Raw genomic sequence first — 18279 nt, 5'->3', positions numbered from 1 at the left:
TATCTGGATTTTTACATGAATTCTTGTTTTTAAGTTTAGTTCGTATCTAAATCCAAATACATATTAAAAGAAAGTATTTTTTTATTAAATCACTTAATTTGAAAAAATAAAAATTACGTTCATTATAAAATCCCCCCCCCCCCCNCTGCTTCAACTAAACATAAACATACACTGCTTCAACTAAACATAAACATACACTGCTTCAACTAAACATAAACATACACTGCTTCAACTAAACATAAACCTACACTGATTAAACTAAGCATAAACACACGCTGGTTCAACTTAACATAAACATACACTGCTTCAACTAAATATAAACATACACTGCTTCAACTGAACATAAACATACACTGCTTCAACTAAACATACACTGCTTTAATTAAACAGAAACAAACAGTGCTTTAATTAAACATAAACATACACTGCTTCAACTAAACATACACGGCTTCAATTAAACAGAAACATACACTGCTTCACCTAAACATACACTGCTTCAATTAAACAGAAACAAACAGTGCTTTATTTAAACATAAACATACACTGCTTCCACTGAACATAACATAAACTTCTTTAAGTAAACATAAACATAACCATGTAATTTTCCAACTAAACTAAACTAAAAGGGACAGTACAAAAACTTGAAAAAATTAATTAATTAATCAATTAATTACGGTATTTATACAACAATAATAGCCTTACAACCTAAGAAACAGAAAAGCAAAATTTAGAATATGATATAGGGTTATCCACAAAAGATGAGGAGACTGTAAAGACGACCTGAAACTCACTAGATATGACGGTTCCAAGGTAGTTTACAAGGGAATTATAAATATAATGAAGCAGACAATGTAAATTACGTACAGTCGTCTCTGCAGTCTATTACTTTGTGGATAACCATGAATATACAAATCATAAGATTGAAAAAGTTTCTGTTTACCTTCTTCTTGTTCCCCTGGATATGCTGAATACCATGCAGCAGGCAGAAGGTTGATTCTTCTTCCTCATTTCCGATCTGGGAATTACAGATTAGACATTTGAGATAAATAAGAAACAAAAAATTAGAAATTAAGAGATAAAAAACTAGAGATTAGAGATAAGTGATTTAAGAGATGAAAGATAGGAGCTAAGAGATCAGGTATTAGAGATAAGATATTTGAAATTAGACACAAGAGTTTGGAGATTGGAGTTAAACTAGTTGGAATAGTGATTTATATAAAAGATAGAAAATGTATACCAGTGATAGATAAAGGTTTGCATTGCAGACTGCGCACTCATATTCATCATCCTCCTCCCCTTTCCTCTCTAGCTTTAAACGTTCAAACTTCTAAAAAAAATAACATATTCAAGATGTAAACCACTCTGTAACATATTATCTACAAAAATTGGATTTTTTTAGTGATGGGGTTTCTCCTTCTCTTCCCTTTTTCCTTTTGCTATTCACCCATCCTTCTTTTTTCCCTTTTTTTAAAAAATTACTTTGTGAACTGTGTAATGTATTCGTTATTTGTGAATTTTAAAAAATAAAATGTATCTATAAAACTTTGTAGGGCCAGCCAATCAAAACAACCAGAAATGGATAGGCTGTAGCCCTGGCTAATAATTATTTAGTAAAAAATTATAAAATGTAAAATGTATTTATTATAATGTTAGCCGAAATATATATCTATCTATATCTATATATCTAAGAAAATAAATATTGAAAATTATGCTTGTCGGCCTGAGTGTAAAATTTTGCTTGTCTGTCTGATTGTAAAATTGGGCTTATCTGTCTGAGTGTAAAATTGTGCTTGTCTGTCTGAGTGTAAAATTGTGCTGTCTGAGTGTAAAATTGTGCTTTCTGTCTCAGTGTAAAATTCTGCTTGTCTGTCTGAGTGTAAAATTGGTCTGATTTTATCTTCTTGACGTCTATAAAAGACGAAGCCGTTCGGCTGAGATCTTTTTGTAGGTCATCAAGTGACCCAAGAATGTTTAAAGTTGGTCAAAATTTAAAAAAAAAATGTTGGTATCCAATGATGAAATATTTTTAGTAGTACGTTATACGAAGAAAAATTAGTGGCATGAACAGCAATAATTGAAAGTTATAATCAAGACTGAAACAAGTGTCAGGATGCACCCAAAAAAGTTCCATAGCTTAACAAATAGTTAAGCTAGCAAATCTAACCTTAACTCCTAAACCAGCAATCTTCTCTCGGAGAGCTATTTCCCGACTAACAATCAAAGCAATCTGTGAAATAGGAAAATGATGAAATATAAAATATTTTAATAATTATGAAATATGAAAAAATTACAAATATAAATTTTTTTTTACATTTTTTGAATTGGCAATTATTGAATTTTAAAAACTATGCACATTGAAAATAATGAAAATAATAAAAATTGTAACCTAAGAAATTATTGATTTTCATTTTCATTCCTTTGAATTTAGAAACTATACCTTTGGTTTAATATTCAGTAATGTATTTTTTGTCGCTCCTTTGAATTTAGAAACTGCAAACAACATTTTCTCCAACGGGAACATCATTGGCTCCATTGAGTCTTTGATATCCTAAAAATAAAATTTGATTTAATCTCATTTTCAGAGGATTCATTTTTAGTTGATCGATAATAGAAAATTAATTCCAGGGTTGTAATCTAAATGAGAAAAGAAGGGAGGGAAAGTTCTGCCCTAAAATTTAGATAGTAGGCCATACTCATTCATTTAGACGTTATTTCGTCACATATGCACGAATGATGAAACTTTATATGAATCTGAGGTCATTGAACTCCATACTGACTTATATGTTGACGTTCATAAACCCCCAAAATGGGTTAAATATGGAGGTAATTGACCTCTTATCCAAATAACTTACCAAAAGCTGAATAAAAAAATGTTCCGCCTAAATGCCTTAATTATCAGGTCTAAACCTTTTTTTGAAGCTAGATAATAATTATAAAAAACACAGATGTATAATTCTGTAACACAGTACAGTACAATACAGTACAGTACAGTACAGTACAGTACAGTACAGTACAGAACAGTACAGTACAGTACAGTACAGTGCAGTACAGCAAGCAGTCCAACTAACCTGAAAGATGATGTCTGCCTCATCTAGCCAACTACTGGTAGCAAAGTAAACAGATTCAGAGACACAGTACCCTGTGCTAACACTGCTCGTATACGACCTAAATATATTTCAATTAGATCCGATAAATATAGTTTTCATCACGTTTTACTGACTACTTAAATCTAACAATTTTGAAGATAAAGAAATAAAAATAAATCTTTTTATAAAATTATTTTATTTCAATTTTTTCCAAATTTTTTCTAACTAACGAGTGTTCTGTTCAAAAATGTTATTTAAAGCATTTTTTAAGTCTCCTTACATATCTGGCATACACACTGAATCCTAATAAAGATCAAACCAGATATGACCCAAGCAACAACAGGTAAGTGGCTGGAGCTTGACGTAACATAGCCTACAGGATATTATTCTTTGACTGTAGGTTAATTGGTAATAATAATAATAATAATAATAATAACTATCCACTATGAGGTGTGAGCCTCCTACCTGGGGAAGATAACAATGAACTGACCGGGCTGCTGAACTGCCCTTGAGACTGAGACGCCGTGTTTGACGAGAAGAGACGGAGACACCATGGTTGTATCACTTGGTAACCAGATCTTACGGTTCTTACAGAAACTTGGAACCAACTTTAAAATAATAATATTATTAAAAACTCAATTATAATTCATTTTAAGTTAAATTTCAGCAATTAAAGCCTTCCTTAATAATTTTCGTTTTTAAATCACGGAAGCATGCAAAGCTGTTTAAAAATAAACCTATCGAACAACTTAATCACTAAGAGAAAGATATTGTTATTTTTCTATCTTAAAAAAGGAAATAAATTTTGTCAATTTTTTGTCCCTTACTAGGAAAACAAGAACATCTCCATCATATTAATTCTGAAGGAACTGGTGTGAATCAAGCATGTTTTTATATAGAGGGTCATTTGAATTCAGTAGACAGTCTCTTTAATCAAACAAAGGGTTGCTTAGTGCTTACCTGTTTCATTGCAGTATAGAAGGCCAAGGAATGATGATCAGGGATACCATACCAGATCTTAGCAGACCCTTAAAGAGATAAAATAGATAAAAATACTTTTTCGGACAAATTAAAACAATATCCCAAAATATTGCAAAAATTAAAACAATATCCCAAAATATTGCAAAAATCAAAACAATATCCCAAAATATTGCAAAAATCAAAACAATATCCCAAAATATTGCAAAAATTAAAACAATATCCCAAAATATTGCAAAAATTAAATCAATATCCCAAAATATTGCAAAAGTTAAAACAATATCCCAAAATATTGCAAAAATTAAAACAACATCCCAAAATATTGCAAAAATTCCATTCATAAGAATTTCATAAAGACTAAGCTAATCACATTTTTTTTACTCACCCTGTATATATATAAATAATAATAATAATAATAATAATAATTGCTGTCAAACCTTCAATCTAGGTTGTAGGCTTGAGCTCCCTCCGTTTAAATATATATGCATAAAACTGTATGTAAATATTCTATCCAGAGTCCGAATTTGATGAATTTGAGTCGCGTCTCAAATCCGCCAAAACCGGTTTCAATTGAGCGCCGCCGGCATAAATCTTGAAACATTGAATACATTTTAAGTGGAACAAACCATATTTGAGTCGCGTCTCAAAATTAAGCCGGGGCTCAAATTCTCTAAATTCGACCTCAGGGTAAACCATGTAAATCTCTAACCCAACAACGGCTGGTGAACAGCATACTATGTAAATATCTATATATACCTGTATGTAGGTATTCTATCCAAGGTAAACCATGTGGATCTCTGTACCAACAACTACTGGTAAACAGCATACTATATAAATATATATATATTTACCTGTATGTAGGTATTCTATCCAGGGTAAACCATCTGGATCTCTGTACCAACAACTGCTGGTAAACAGCATACTATATAAATATCTATATATACCTGTATGTAGGTATTCTATCCAGGGTAAACCATGTGGATCTCTGTACCAACAACTGCTGGTAAACAGCATACTATATAAATATCTATATATACCTGTATGTAGGTATTCTATCCAGGGTAAACCATGTGGATCTCTGTACCAACAACTGCTGGTAAACAGCATACTATATAAATATATATATATATACCTGTATGTAGGTATTCTATCCAGGGTAAACCATGTGGATCTCTGTACCAACAACTGCTGGTAAACAGCATACCAACATGAAGGGTTGGAACGGTTACTCCCATTACACTTCCCATTGCCTACACAGAGAATATTAGTTTAGTATATACATGGATAATGCATTGAATGCATTGCACACATTGGCCATAGACATTTTTGTATTCAATCAAACGAAGAAAATCTAATGAATTTCATCAATTGAATTTAGAAGTTCCGAATTTCTTGGAACCACTTCTTAGTAATCAAAGGGACTATATATGTATTTTTTACTGACACATCGTTTATAAAGTGTCATGTTAACCTTCGTCCGAGTAAAAATGAATGAGTTATCCTTGCTGTTCCATCTGATAACTGATTATTTGAGGTTCTCTGTAAATGAGTCTTGAAGACTGAGGGCTACGATAAATTGCTAATAGGTTACCATTATCGGGTATGTCATTCATTAATTTGGAGGTCCTATGAAATTACCACCCTTGACTATAGAAAAGAAGGCAAATAGAATCTTATTGTTTAAATATTTTTAAAAATTAGTACCTGGAGAACAGATCTTTGGTTCTTTGTTAGGTTCTTGAGGTTCCAGGGGTGGGTGGAGTACTGAGAGTTTCTAACAGGGAACCCATATCCCAGTATACCAGTATCAATACTACCCTGGCATACCTACACAATAAATATTTTCGATAATGATAATGAAAATGATAATAATACTAATGAAAATGATAATAATCGTGAAAACATTGAATATTGATTAAAATGTCTTCCTGTCCTGTCCTGTCCTGTCCTGTCCTGTCCTGTCCTGTCCTGTCCTGTCCTGTCCTGTCCTGTCCTGTCCTGTCCTGTCCTGTCCTGTCCTGTCCTGGTAAAAGACCTGCATATGAACGTCCTTGTCCGCCACAATCTTCCAGTATTCGTCCTCAGCCTCATGTGGAGCTGGGTCCTCTACATCCCTGGAAGACAAATAAATATTAGTCAATCAATCAATCAATCAACCACTTTATCATACAATTATTTAATTCATCTATCAGTCCTTTAATCAATTACTCACATATTAAGTCAATTATTTATTCATTTCGTTAATCTGTTATTTAACCACTTAAACACTTAATCAATGAAAATTCGCAATTGTTTTATAAATTCAAGGTTAGCGTAAGTTTTTTTTTTGCATATCAGTAATTTATACCAAACCTAGTGGCAATCAATCAGAGGAATAAACTAGAGCAACACAAAATATTTAAACCATGTACTTTCGTCCTTCATCTTCAGATAATTAACGAAAAGTTCCCGTACCCGTAAAATTTCCATTATACATTTAACCAACGCTATTTTTTCTTTTGGCTATGGATTCGGCAATTCGGAACGTTTGAAACCCCATGTTGGGACATGCAGAAATAATTCATATTCCCACCGCCGCAGACACTCTTCGTTTCTATTGGCGTCTTCTTGCTTTGTTCTGCCCGCAGCAGCACAGAATAAAAATGCGTCATGCCCCTTCCTTAGTAAAATTTCACATTGCATCAATTATGGATTTTCTAAAAAGTGAAATTGCGAATTTCTGCTACAGAAATGCTGGGGAAAAGTTCTAGCTAGAAAAAATGTTTAGCCAAATCTTAGCTGCTTTGTTTACCTAAAAACTGTTGAAAGCAGGTTTCTTGATAATCTATAAAATGCCGCTAAACTGGTGGATTTCCCCTTTACAACCGCCTCCATATCATCTTCCTCTTCTTCTTCGTCCTGGATATATTCTACCATTAGTCACGATCAAATAAAATGAAATCGAAACTTTTGTACAGGGATTGCTTGAAGCATCCTTCTTTCGGGTTAGAGATTCAATTCTATCCCAATTACGGCATCAAGTCGCTTTTAACCAACAAATTTATCTTCTAATTCATAGAACTCATTTTATTTCTGAAGCTTCTTGAACGACTTGGACAAAACCTGGCGATTTAGCGAACGATAGGTAATTTTAATTAGAAAGTCAAAATGTCAAGAAAAAAAGCGTCATAAGCCCTAAGACAATTTTAAAACATACTAATGGGTTAGATCTTGATATAGAATAAAAAATTATTGCGTTTAACCTCATTTAAACAAAATGTGTGATATTTATAATGTTTTAGCGATATTTTAGACTCTTTTAATCATTTCCACAGAAAATATTCTTCTTTTTTTCGCAAACGGTAAACATTCAAACGGGCGGGGGGGGGGAGGCCTTCCCACACCCTCACCCCACATTATTTAAAGTTTTGTTCAAACTTAAAATTATGTCACCCATGTTTATTTTCGGTTTTAGTTTTACCGCATATTCTTCTCTGTTCAATGTTCGATGGATCTACCGGGAAAATTATTTAGAAAAATATTAAAATATTGAGACGGGAAATAATTAGTGACCTAATCCGAATTCAATGAATTTAAGCCGTGTCTCAAATCCACCAAAAACCGGGTTCAATTGAGCGCCGGCTTAAATCTTAAAACATTGAATACAATTTTAAGCGGAACCAACCATATTAGAGCCGCGGCTTAAATTTAAGTCGAGGTTCAAATTCTTTAGATTCGGCCTCAGGATAAAAAATATCTGTACCTCATCCTCCTGGTTGTCTAGTTCTGTATTCTCCTCTTTCAACCTAGACTTCTCCGCCCTGTCTCTGCTCTGCTCGGCCCACTCCTCCTCAACTACAATATAAAGGGACTAAACACGAAATTCAACTAGTGATAACTTGTTAAATCGATATAGATATTTATAGGTATTAAGAATATATTTTCGTGAATCAACATCAACCTTAAGCCATTTTTTGCCTTTTTAGAGACTTTTTTCCAAAAATTAATTTTTATTCACAAAAGTTTTATTTCCTTAAAAAAAACTTCATTGAGAAAAATTATAATAAAAAATCAAAAAATAAAAACAAGGTTTTGCTATCAAGACAACTTGAAATTATTTTTAAATTTTGTTAATTAGCTTTGTAATTTACCTAATCTTAAGAGTTCTTCTCTTTCAACGTTTGACAAAGTATCGTACGGAAGCAGCCATTTTACATACATATCATCCAACTTGCTCCCCGAAGCATGGGTGCCGCGCGCCACGCGCAGATATTCCGCAATTTTACCCCATTTCTTCTTTTGGATAACCTCTGAGAGGCCGCCGAAGCTCTGGACGGCATGGTAGAGGGCGGGGAGGTCGACCTCAAGCCCACCAACCAGGGGGTGGGCTCGAGTGTCCACATTTTGAGTCTCCAGGTACTTTTTGATAGCAGCAGTTTCTTTAGAGTTAGGACCCCATCTAAACAAAGAAGATATAGAAAATGCACCAGTTTTAAGATTCTTAAAATTCGTGAATTATTTATTAAAAAGATACTGAATAGGTTGCCTCCATAACAAGAGCTGAACATTTTGAATAATTCGAGTTTAACACATTAAATTTGTAATGTATATATTAATCAAGCATAAGCTCTTGATGTTAGTGAAAGAAAGATCTTAAGTTGATGATCTTTAAACTTCATTAAACCTTAATTAAAACTACTAAATTCATAGGTTAGAACTTTTGGGTCTTAAATCTGTGACTTAAATGCTACGTTTCCTGTAATGGACTAAACCTTTTATATGATAAAAATTGCATATTTTTAATTGATTAAAATAAAAGTAATTAAATCATCAGTTGATTGATTGATTTTCAGACTAACCTACTGAACATTCGGTTAATATACTGATTATACGCCGTGAACCGTAAATCGTCCTCCACATTACACTCCGGCTTGAAGCTGGGCGGAGGGACGATTTTGCATATGCCGAACTGTTCAGCGTGTCGCCGAATCTTCTGAATGTAGCGGATGGGGTCCTGCGACAGAAGGCAATGTTTAAATAGAAAATTTAATACAGCGGCGATGATTGCAGAAAAAATATGATAAAAGGTGAGGTTTAAAGGGAAAATTCAATAAAAAGGCGATGTGTAAATAGGAAAATTCAATAAAAAGCGAGGCTTAAAGGGAAAATTCAATAAAAAGCGAGGTTTAAAGGGAAAATTTAATAAAATGGCGATGTTTAAACGGAAAATTTAATAAAAAGGCGACGTTTAAATGAGAAAATTTAATAAAAAGGTGAGATTTAAACGGAAAACTCGATAAAAAGCGAGATTTGAAGGGAAAATCTTATAAAAAGGCGATGTTTAAATGGGAAAATTTAATAAAAAGGCGACGTTTAAAAGGGAGAATTCAACAAAAACGCGATGGTTAAATGGGAGAACTCAACAGATACGCGATGGTTAAATGGGAACATTTTATAAAAAGGCGATGTTTAAATGGGAAAATTTAAAAAAGGCGATGTTTAAATGAAAATTTTTTTTTAAAAGCGATGTTTAATTTGGAAAATTTTGTAAAAAGGCGATATTTAAATGGGAAAATTAAACAAAAACGCGATGGTTCAAAGGACAATTACAAAAAACGAAGTAAAAAACAGGTTTGTTTTGGATGGACCAAATAATGTAAGAAATGAGGGTTCCCCATAATTTCTCATTCAAATAATACAAGATAAACCTGGTGGTGGGAGGGGGAGTGGGTGCTTATTATATTTGTAAACATTATTGCATCCCTGAAATTCGGCCTCGGTTGGCCGGAATGTTGGAGCTTCCATCATCTGCGCGTGTTGACCCAGACGAGGAAACCGGTTTCCAGTGTTTACATTTCCGATCAAACATATTGGACGCTTCTTCCCGCCAGTAGGAAAAGGCTCCTGCAGATTAAACCATAAAAAATTATATCCAAGATTTCTTTATAAAATATTATTAAAATGTTAAATATATATTAATAAGAGAATTTTTATATTTTTAATGTTTTCCTTGGATTGAACAGAAGGTGGTTGCAAGTCAATTCCGTCATCAGTTCGACGCATCCTAAATACAACATTCTATCAATTTCCGATTATACTGAACCCTACTTTTTCACTCGAGATGTTCGGTTTCTAAACTCGATAAAAATTTTTTTTTACTCCCAGTTTCAAAGAATATTTTTTAATGATATAATGTAAGAAATAGATTTAATTTTACTATTAGAACTAAATCTGCATATTCGGGATATATAACCAGTAAATACGGAATTTTAAAACAAGTGAACCCGGAATTAGAAAACAAGTTAATCCGGAATTTTAAACCAAGTAAATCCGGAATTTTAAAACAAGTAAATCTGAGAATAAAAAAAATCAAGCAATGGAGTAATATGTCACTGACATTGTTCTCATTTATATTGAATTATACTTTAAACAATAAATATTAAAAAAAAAACAGGCAACTTCAAGCATTATTAATTTCCATGAATAAAGTAACTCACCTAGGTCTAGGTTTATCCGATATAGGTGATATACTTGAATCCAAGGGATAACTAGGAGATATAGGACTAGCTACTGGCATCCGAAGTTTTCTAAAAAATTTCAAATTAAAAAAATTATATCGTTCTCTAAAATTAAACACATCAAGGTTTCTTATTTAATCTACAGAATGGCATGTCCGATCGAGAAAAAATGTTTTTTTTTCTTTTCAAATTGATTATTTTCAAATGTGGTTTCTCTTACCGTTTTAGAGTGAACTACGTATATATGTTACAGAAACAATGGAGGCAATTTTTAGAATCAAACATTTTTCCCAGCTAGAAAACTTCTACATAATTGATGAGGATCAAAGGGTAATGTTGTAAATCTGTCATGGTCATCTTTAGATGGAATGTTACTTAAGGTTAATCCTTTTAAGAAATGTTTGACAATCAGGGTTATAAGTTCATAAATTCATAACCCTTGAATTAAGGGTTAAACTATTTTATCGACAAATGTCAATCCTTTATCGTACAGTGGCAAATTAGAAGCAACATTTGTAAAAGAGAAAAATTGAAAAAGTCAAAACCCATTCAGAAAATGAAGATTTAAAAAAACAACGAATGTCGATTTTTCAATTTGTTTAAAACACGTTGAATGTTGATATGGGTTTAAAAAAATGCACCTTGAACTGCAAAATACCGTGCATCTAGTTCAACGTTTTTCATTTATGGATAAAAAAATAGTTTTTTTCGATACAAACTACTCAGGCAAACATCTTTCCAAAAAATCGTTTTTTTTGCTTATAATTTGCTTAATTTTTAAGGGATTTTTACGAATTTAACGTTTCTGAACTTAGTGCTTCAAGACGGATATTTTGATTATCATCTTAATTTGTTTTGAGGACACTTTTTTCTTGCTTACATTAGTGATTTGATTTACACAAAAAAGCAAAAATGTAAAAAATTGAACATTTAAACAAAATTCTCAATTTTTTTTGTATAAAATAAAGCTTTAGAACTGTTGCAAGGTGGATTTGAGCATTTTTATCAAAAGTGCCAAATAGATTCACCCATTTCCTGAATGAAATCCCCTCCCTCCCCCTCATAAAACTCACCTCGGAGTAATTGGTTCCTTAACCGGAGTACTACTCAACCTCTCCTCCGTCTCCAGCGGAGAATGATTACTCTTAGACTCCGTCGTTTTACTCCCGAGTATCTTCGCATTCATCGGTTTCTTCGAGGGGTTTGTCACCAGCTTAGCGGTCATTATCACCTTCTGATTAGGACCGCTAGGACCGTCTGTACCTAGCTTGACCGCCACACCAAAGGACTGACCCGAGGTTTGCAGCGGGATGAAATATGTTGTTTCGTTGTCACTTGAACTCCCGTCCTCATCCTGCCTCCGATCCTCCCGGTTACTGCTGGAGGTTCGGGAGTTGGAATTTCCAGGTTGGGGTTTGGAGGTCTCGGAGACAGGGGTATTCCAGCTTCTGTCAACACCTTTACCTATGAAATAAGACTAAAGCTGGCAAAACGAAATACGCAACAAAGCAAGTTTTTTTTTATCATGTACAAAATATTAATAACAAAGATAGAAAAATATCAAATCATTTTATTATTACCTGCAGCAAGGTTGACTTTTGATTTCTTGATCATCGACGGAGGTTTAAGCGGAGAAGAGGATTTTCTAAACGGAATCTGAGGAGTTGCCTCCGAACTCTCAAAGTCAAATGCGTACGGACTACTTTTATCGTCCTCAACATTGAAATGCGTAATAGGTTTGTGCGTCAGGGAAGTAGTTTTAGATTTTCCAAACTTTTCAGATTTTTTCTTAGTCATTGAGGAGTACTTCTCCGTGGAAGGTTTTGAGTCTTTTAAAATTGTTTCCGGCGGTTTAATATCACGGGTCGGAGATAAAGACTCTTCTTTAACCTGGATAATAGATTGTGTATTAATACTGCTACTGGAGACAGGGTTAGGTTGAGGTTTACTCTCTCCGGAAAAACTGGATCCCTCCTGACGGGATTTCTCCAGGTTTCTATACTGTGAACTGGAGGGGGTGAGAGGGGAGTGTTGGATGGGGGCAGGAGGGGGTGGAGCTGGTTGACTAGGGTAGTTGTATTGCACTGTAGAGGCGGGGTAGGTCGGTTGATAAGCTCCAGGGTATGCGGGGGACGCCAGGGGTGGAGCACTGGCATAGAGGGGCGGGGAGCCAATTGGATACCTATGCGGAGATGATTCCATTGGGTGATGGTTGGGAGATCCTAAATTGTGATTATGCGGAGAAAGCATGGGATTACTACCCGGCGAGCCCATGGGATTCCCGTGTGATGATCCCATTCGATTAGGGGATCCCAAAGGATTATGATGTGGTGATCCCATCGCAATTCCTTGTATATAATCCTGCGGGGAATGATAGGATCCGCTAGGACTAGGTTGATGATAAGGGCTCTGGTAGGTATGATGAGCTGCTCCCTGGTAGGGATCAACCTGGAGCGGAGCCGGATACGAGCCCGCCATATTGGGATAGGTATTCGCCTGAGTATATGCGGTGTGAACGGACGGAGTCCGAATAACTGCCTGAGCCGGCGTAGTTCGGTTGGAATGTGATGTTGTGCTTCGAGAAAAGGCGGAGTCTCCGCCCTGGCTTTGAAGGGGGCGCAGAGGTTGGGATTGAACTTCCGCCCCTTCCGCCGTGGGATTGGTTAACTGTTCCGACTTCCGAACCGGAGGTGTTAACAGCGGCGGTCCATTGTCTAACTTGGCGACGTGTTTGACCGCCGTGGAGGGTATTGATCTGGCGGATATCTGAGGGGAAAGGGTGGGTGGGCCTGGAGATAGCAGGGGCGGATTATTAGTTGCTATAATACTAGTGGAAGCGGTAAACACCGGTACGGCGGGTATACTCCCGGACCGGGACTGACTGACCGGTGCACCGGTAGATATCGGTTGATTCAAACTGACCGGCGTGACATTGTACTGAATGGTAGTTCCTGACGGCATTGTGATTGTCTGGGGTAGGGTAGCTACACCGTACTCCTGTACCGGAGCCTGACTCACGGACAGTGGGACCATGTTGGTGCTCAACTGGTTCATCCCTGACACGGAGACGTTGATGGTTTGGTTGATCCGTCCCTGGTTCTGCAGGGACATGGAGTTATTCAGGATGGGTTGGGAGTAAATATATCCAGGACGAACATAATTTGGCACCGTTACAATAGTCTGAGACATCTGAAAAAGTAGAATAATATAAAAATCTTAAAACTAGGAAATCTAAATTAATATCTTCCTTAAATACCTATTTTTATTTCAATGTCACACATTTAGCTTTTCATATTCCAATTCACATTCTTGATCCATATAGAATAGATTCATAAAACTAATAACCCCCAAAATACCCCTTTTTAATCTCTTTTTGACGCTCCTCAAAATCAAAAATTTATTTTCATGTTTTTAAAATTAGATAAAAAACTCCCAAACCTGCTGTTGTTGTTGTTGCTGAAGTTGGTTTTGCTGAACAAACTGAACTCCAGAAGATAATATTGGAATACCCTACATCAAAACAATAATATTGGAATACCCTACATCAAAACAATAATATTGGAATACCCTACATCAAAACAATAATATTGGAATACCCTACATCAAAACAATAATATTGGAATACCCTACATCAAAACAATAATATTGGAATACCCTACATCAAAACAATAATATTGGAATACCCTACATCAAAACAATAATATTGGAATACCCTACATCAAAACAATAATATTGGAATACCCTACATCAAAACAATAATATTGGAATACCCTACATCAAAACAATAATATTGGAATACCCTACATCAAAACAATAATATTGGAATACCCTACATCAAAACAATAATATTGGAATACCCTACATCAAAACAATAATATTGGAATACCCTACATCAAAACAATAATATTGGAATACCCTACATCAAAACAATAATATTGGNGGGGGGGGGGGGGAGTAATAATAAAAATGAATACCCCCTGCACCATCAAGTGACCTACCTGATAATCTATCTGACCAGTGGAAGGACGAACTCCGACCTGTACAGCCTGACGAACATTCTGCAGGTCAACCTAGACAATCAATCAATCAATCAACGACATTAGAATTCAATTAATCTGTCAACTATCTCAGAACTGAATCAATTTTTCAATATAATCAACAACTTCATCACAAATTAATAATTTAACTTTACAATAAATCAACTCAGCAATCAACTACTTCAGAAACAAATCAATACATTAACTAGATCAAGAAATCAACATATCAATCAACCTTTTCAGAAACTAATTAAGCAATCAAATACATATGAAATCAATTAATAAATCAAATACATATGAAATCAATTAATAAATCAAATACATATGAAATCAATTAACCAATCAAATACATATGAAATCAATTAATCAATCAACTTTATCAGAAATCAATTAATCAATAAACTACATTATAAATCAATTGATCAATCAACTTTATCAGAAATCAGTTAATCAATAAACTACGTTTGAAATCTAATAATCAATACAACACTTGAAATCAATTTGTAACAGGAACAGAATAAAATTTACTCACATTATAAAAAAAGCTGTTTAAAATCCGAAGGGCATAAAAAAACTTTCTAAAGAAAATCATCAGAAAAAAAAATACTTACACTTTGCATCCCAACCTGGAGAGGTATAGTGGAAACCTGCAGCGGCATTCTAAACATTTAACAATGAAAAAGATATCTTAACAATTATTTACAGCTAATATATTATAAGTAAAACCATAATTTCTGTACGCTAGAGCATAAGCACATTGCAAGGGTATATATTTTCTTGTAAAATCATCCCCCCTCCATTTTAATATATTTATCACCCTAAAGTTAGGTATGTTCAGATAGATTCTAGTACAATAGAATTTGAACACTCTCAGTACAGCTGTATTCTGACGTCACAAGTGTCAATTCAGTTTTTGTGTCCGACAAAATTATTAATAATAATGGGGGATTTAATAAATTTTCGGGTTAATTAAAAGAATATAAAAAAAGGTTAAATCTCGACTTTTGATTTTTCTTTAAAATCTACGCCCCTGAACATAAGTAACGCCAGGATTTCTTTATTTTCTTACCAGGGTGGTTTCTGATTCGTTAAACAGAAAAATAATTGTCCAATGATAAACTCATATTTGAATTTTTGAATTATAGATTTTGGAATTTTAAACTTAACAAAAATATTTTATATGTTTAGTGTGCTTATTATGTAGAAATAAATACTGGAGGGAAATGATTTAAAAAGATGAAAGGAAAAAATAATTTTTCAATAAAATAACTCGAAAAAAAATGTTATTTTGAAAGGTTGAAACGTCTTGTTATCTAACCTTATTTGGTTTTGTTGTCCTCCAGGAACAATGATAGTCTGAGACATGATTGGATCAGGAATATTCAATGGAACGCTTTGAATGGACCCTGGAACGGAGAGAGGAACAGATCCAGGAATGTTTAAAGTTTGCATGCTCACAGGAACAATTGATTTGTCCGAACCTTAAAAAAAGCATTTTGGAACCTCCAGAAAACTAAAAATGTAGAAAAATAAATATGATACCTATGATTGTGACCGGAGAAGACATATTAGAGGAAGCGACAATTGTTGATTTCGACATAACTACAGAACCCATCGACATTCTACTCGACAACCCTGCGGCGCCCATTACCCCGACCGGCAAATGATTCGTCCGATTGGCCGGTGACTCTGTCGATCGATCTGTATCTTCTGTTTTCGGCAGGATTTTCCTCGGCGGTGTACTAGTTCGACCATCCGAGGATTTCGACAATCGGCGGCCGTTTGGACCGGAGAGGGAGCTGCGACGCGCCGGACTGGAGGGTTCGAAGGATGATTCGTCGGCCATGTTGTCGATGGAGACCCTCGGCTTGACGTTGATGTATCCGGTCTTGTGGGAGATGGTTATTCTCTCCTCTGACTCCGGAGTATCCGAGTCAGCAGGAGATCCTCCGCTAACCTACAATTATCATTATCATGAAATGGGGGCGCTCCTTGCCACCGAAACGTACCCATGAACAACGCACCCTGCGAAGCCCTTGAGAAACGATCTGCACAAGACAGTTCCATTTCTGGAAACTCTCAAATATCCAGGCGGTTTTACTTTTTAAATTGATTTTTAAGAAAAGTGATTGATAAAAACAAGGCAAAAAATCAAATAATGTACATTTCATGAAATAATTAAACATTGATCAAATAATTAATAAAAGTTTCCATCACGTAAATATGTATTTTGTTGAAAAATAATGTCCTTCCCTTCTCCTATTTCAAAACTTTTTTATTTTTATTTCTACTTTAGCAGAAAAAAATGGTTCAAAATTTGCTGAATTTAAGAATATAAATGATTTTATACTTTTTTAATATTACAAACTCTTTATACCATAGCGACAGCACTAAGAAGTGGATTGCTATCTGCAATATTCCTCTTAGCTTCCTCTAGGAGAATATTCTGTAAATCCTTTAAACTTGTTTTGTTCTTCTTCTTCTCCTTCTTCTCCTTCTTTACTTCACGCTTCCTCTCTCCTTTAGGACTTTTACTACTGCTGTCATTCGACTTCTCCTCCTCAACCTTAAATAAAGAAAAATGGATTAGATTAGAAAACTTCTTTTTATTTGTTTAAAGAAGACATTTCGAAAAATGCTTCAACTCAGAATTGCTTCTGGAAAATTGGCAGCTTAAGCTTTCCTCCCCTCGAGTATCCTTGAAATTATCTCTGGATTTTACAGTACACCGAAACATCTCACATCATCCCACAGAACTCATCAGCATTTAACTTTTTTTACAAGAAGTAATAGAAAAATCTAAAAAGAACAAGACATGGAACCCCCAGACATGAACCCCCCCGACATGAACCCCCCCGACATGGAACCCCCCAGACAACCTTCAGATCGCAGCGCATTAACATGCAGCACACACATTGACACAATACACATTATAAAACTATGTTTACTTTTTGTAAATGTTCATTTGTTCTTCTTTTCTTTTTCATGTTCTTTAAATCTTAGTTCCCAATACCAATCCTATTAGACATATTTGGGAAAGAACTTTTAAAGGCTTTGAAAAAAAATACTTGCTTTTTATTGCAAAGATATATAAAAAGCTCATTTTATTAAAAATTCATTTTTAGTAATTTCAAATTTCCCCCATTGTTATTTAGAAAGAGGTTTAAAGATCATTACGATCATTACATTATTATTATTATAATTATTATAATTAAAGGTACCCTGGTGTACCGACAGTCTCTTTCAATATAAACGTTTTATTACCGGCGACGGTGTTTCGACAATCTCCTCTTCTTCCTTCTTCTTCTTCTCTTCTTCCTCTTTAGTTTTCTCCTTCCTCTCCTCCTCCTCCCTCCTCGCCTCCTTCTTCTTGTTCTCATCAATCCACTCCTCCTCCCTCCTCTGTCTACTGGGGGGCTCCACCCCCTCGTCGTCCTTCCGCCTACTCGCTAGCTTCTGCCCCAGCAGGTTCAGATAGTTCTAAATATGGTACAGGAGCGTAAATTTTCTTCAAAAATCATTCCCCCCGTTTATGAAAAATCATCATTTTACCGAGATTCTCTGAATTGGGAAAAATTAATAAATTTTTGGGTAAAAAGTATGAAAAAGGATCGAAAAAACACGTCTCTTGAGTCTTGATGCAATCTTTATTATGTTTATACGGATCTTCATACCCCCCCC

The 18279-nt window shown here is 34.7% G+C and overlaps 1 protein-coding gene across 1 annotated transcript in view; it reads right to left on the bottom strand.

Moving 5' to 3' along the window:
* Positions 1 to 404: 404 nt before the first annotated feature.
* Positions 405 to 18279, bottom strand: part of LOC111700374 (uncharacterized) — a 23564-nt gene continuing 5689 nt past the window's right edge. The window contains exons 8-34 of the mRNA XM_023471262.1: positions 17863 to 18078; positions 16976 to 17164; positions 16141 to 16555; positions 15917 to 16079; positions 15210 to 15258; positions 14560 to 14631; positions 14000 to 14071; positions 12142 to 13750; positions 11635 to 12025; positions 10541 to 10630; positions 10053 to 10107; positions 9807 to 9947; positions 8903 to 9057; positions 8195 to 8502; positions 7807 to 7898; positions 6856 to 6962; positions 6100 to 6178; positions 5769 to 5891; positions 5197 to 5314; positions 4047 to 4114; positions 3552 to 3694; positions 3069 to 3165; positions 2438 to 2548; positions 2165 to 2227; positions 1238 to 1327; positions 941 to 1015; positions 405 to 434 (exon numbers count right to left, since the gene is read on the bottom strand). Of these exons, the coding sequence (XP_023327030.1) occupies positions 405 to 434; positions 941 to 1015; positions 1238 to 1327; positions 2165 to 2227; positions 2438 to 2548; positions 3069 to 3165; positions 3552 to 3694; positions 4047 to 4114; positions 5197 to 5314; positions 5769 to 5891; positions 6100 to 6178; positions 6856 to 6962; positions 7807 to 7898; positions 8195 to 8502; positions 8903 to 9057; positions 9807 to 9947; positions 10053 to 10107; positions 10541 to 10630; positions 11635 to 12025; positions 12142 to 13750; positions 14000 to 14071; positions 14560 to 14631; positions 15210 to 15258; positions 15917 to 16079; positions 16141 to 16555; positions 16976 to 17164; positions 17863 to 18078 (5121 nt within the window). The remainder of the gene's footprint in view (positions 435 to 940; positions 1016 to 1237; positions 1328 to 2164; positions 2228 to 2437; positions 2549 to 3068; positions 3166 to 3551; positions 3695 to 4046; positions 4115 to 5196; positions 5315 to 5768; positions 5892 to 6099; positions 6179 to 6855; positions 6963 to 7806; positions 7899 to 8194; positions 8503 to 8902; positions 9058 to 9806; positions 9948 to 10052; positions 10108 to 10540; positions 10631 to 11634; positions 12026 to 12141; positions 13751 to 13999; positions 14072 to 14559; positions 14632 to 15209; positions 15259 to 15916; positions 16080 to 16140; positions 16556 to 16975; positions 17165 to 17862; positions 18079 to 18279) is intronic.

Source organism: Eurytemora carolleeae, unplaced genomic scaffold (assembly GCF_000591075.1).
Source record: "Eurytemora carolleeae unplaced genomic scaffold, Eaff_2.0 scaffold178, whole genome shotgun sequence".
Lineage (NCBI taxonomy): Eukaryota > Metazoa > Arthropoda > Copepoda > Calanoida > Temoridae > Eurytemora > Eurytemora carolleeae.
This window is presented reverse-complemented; position numbering and strand designations above follow the sequence as displayed.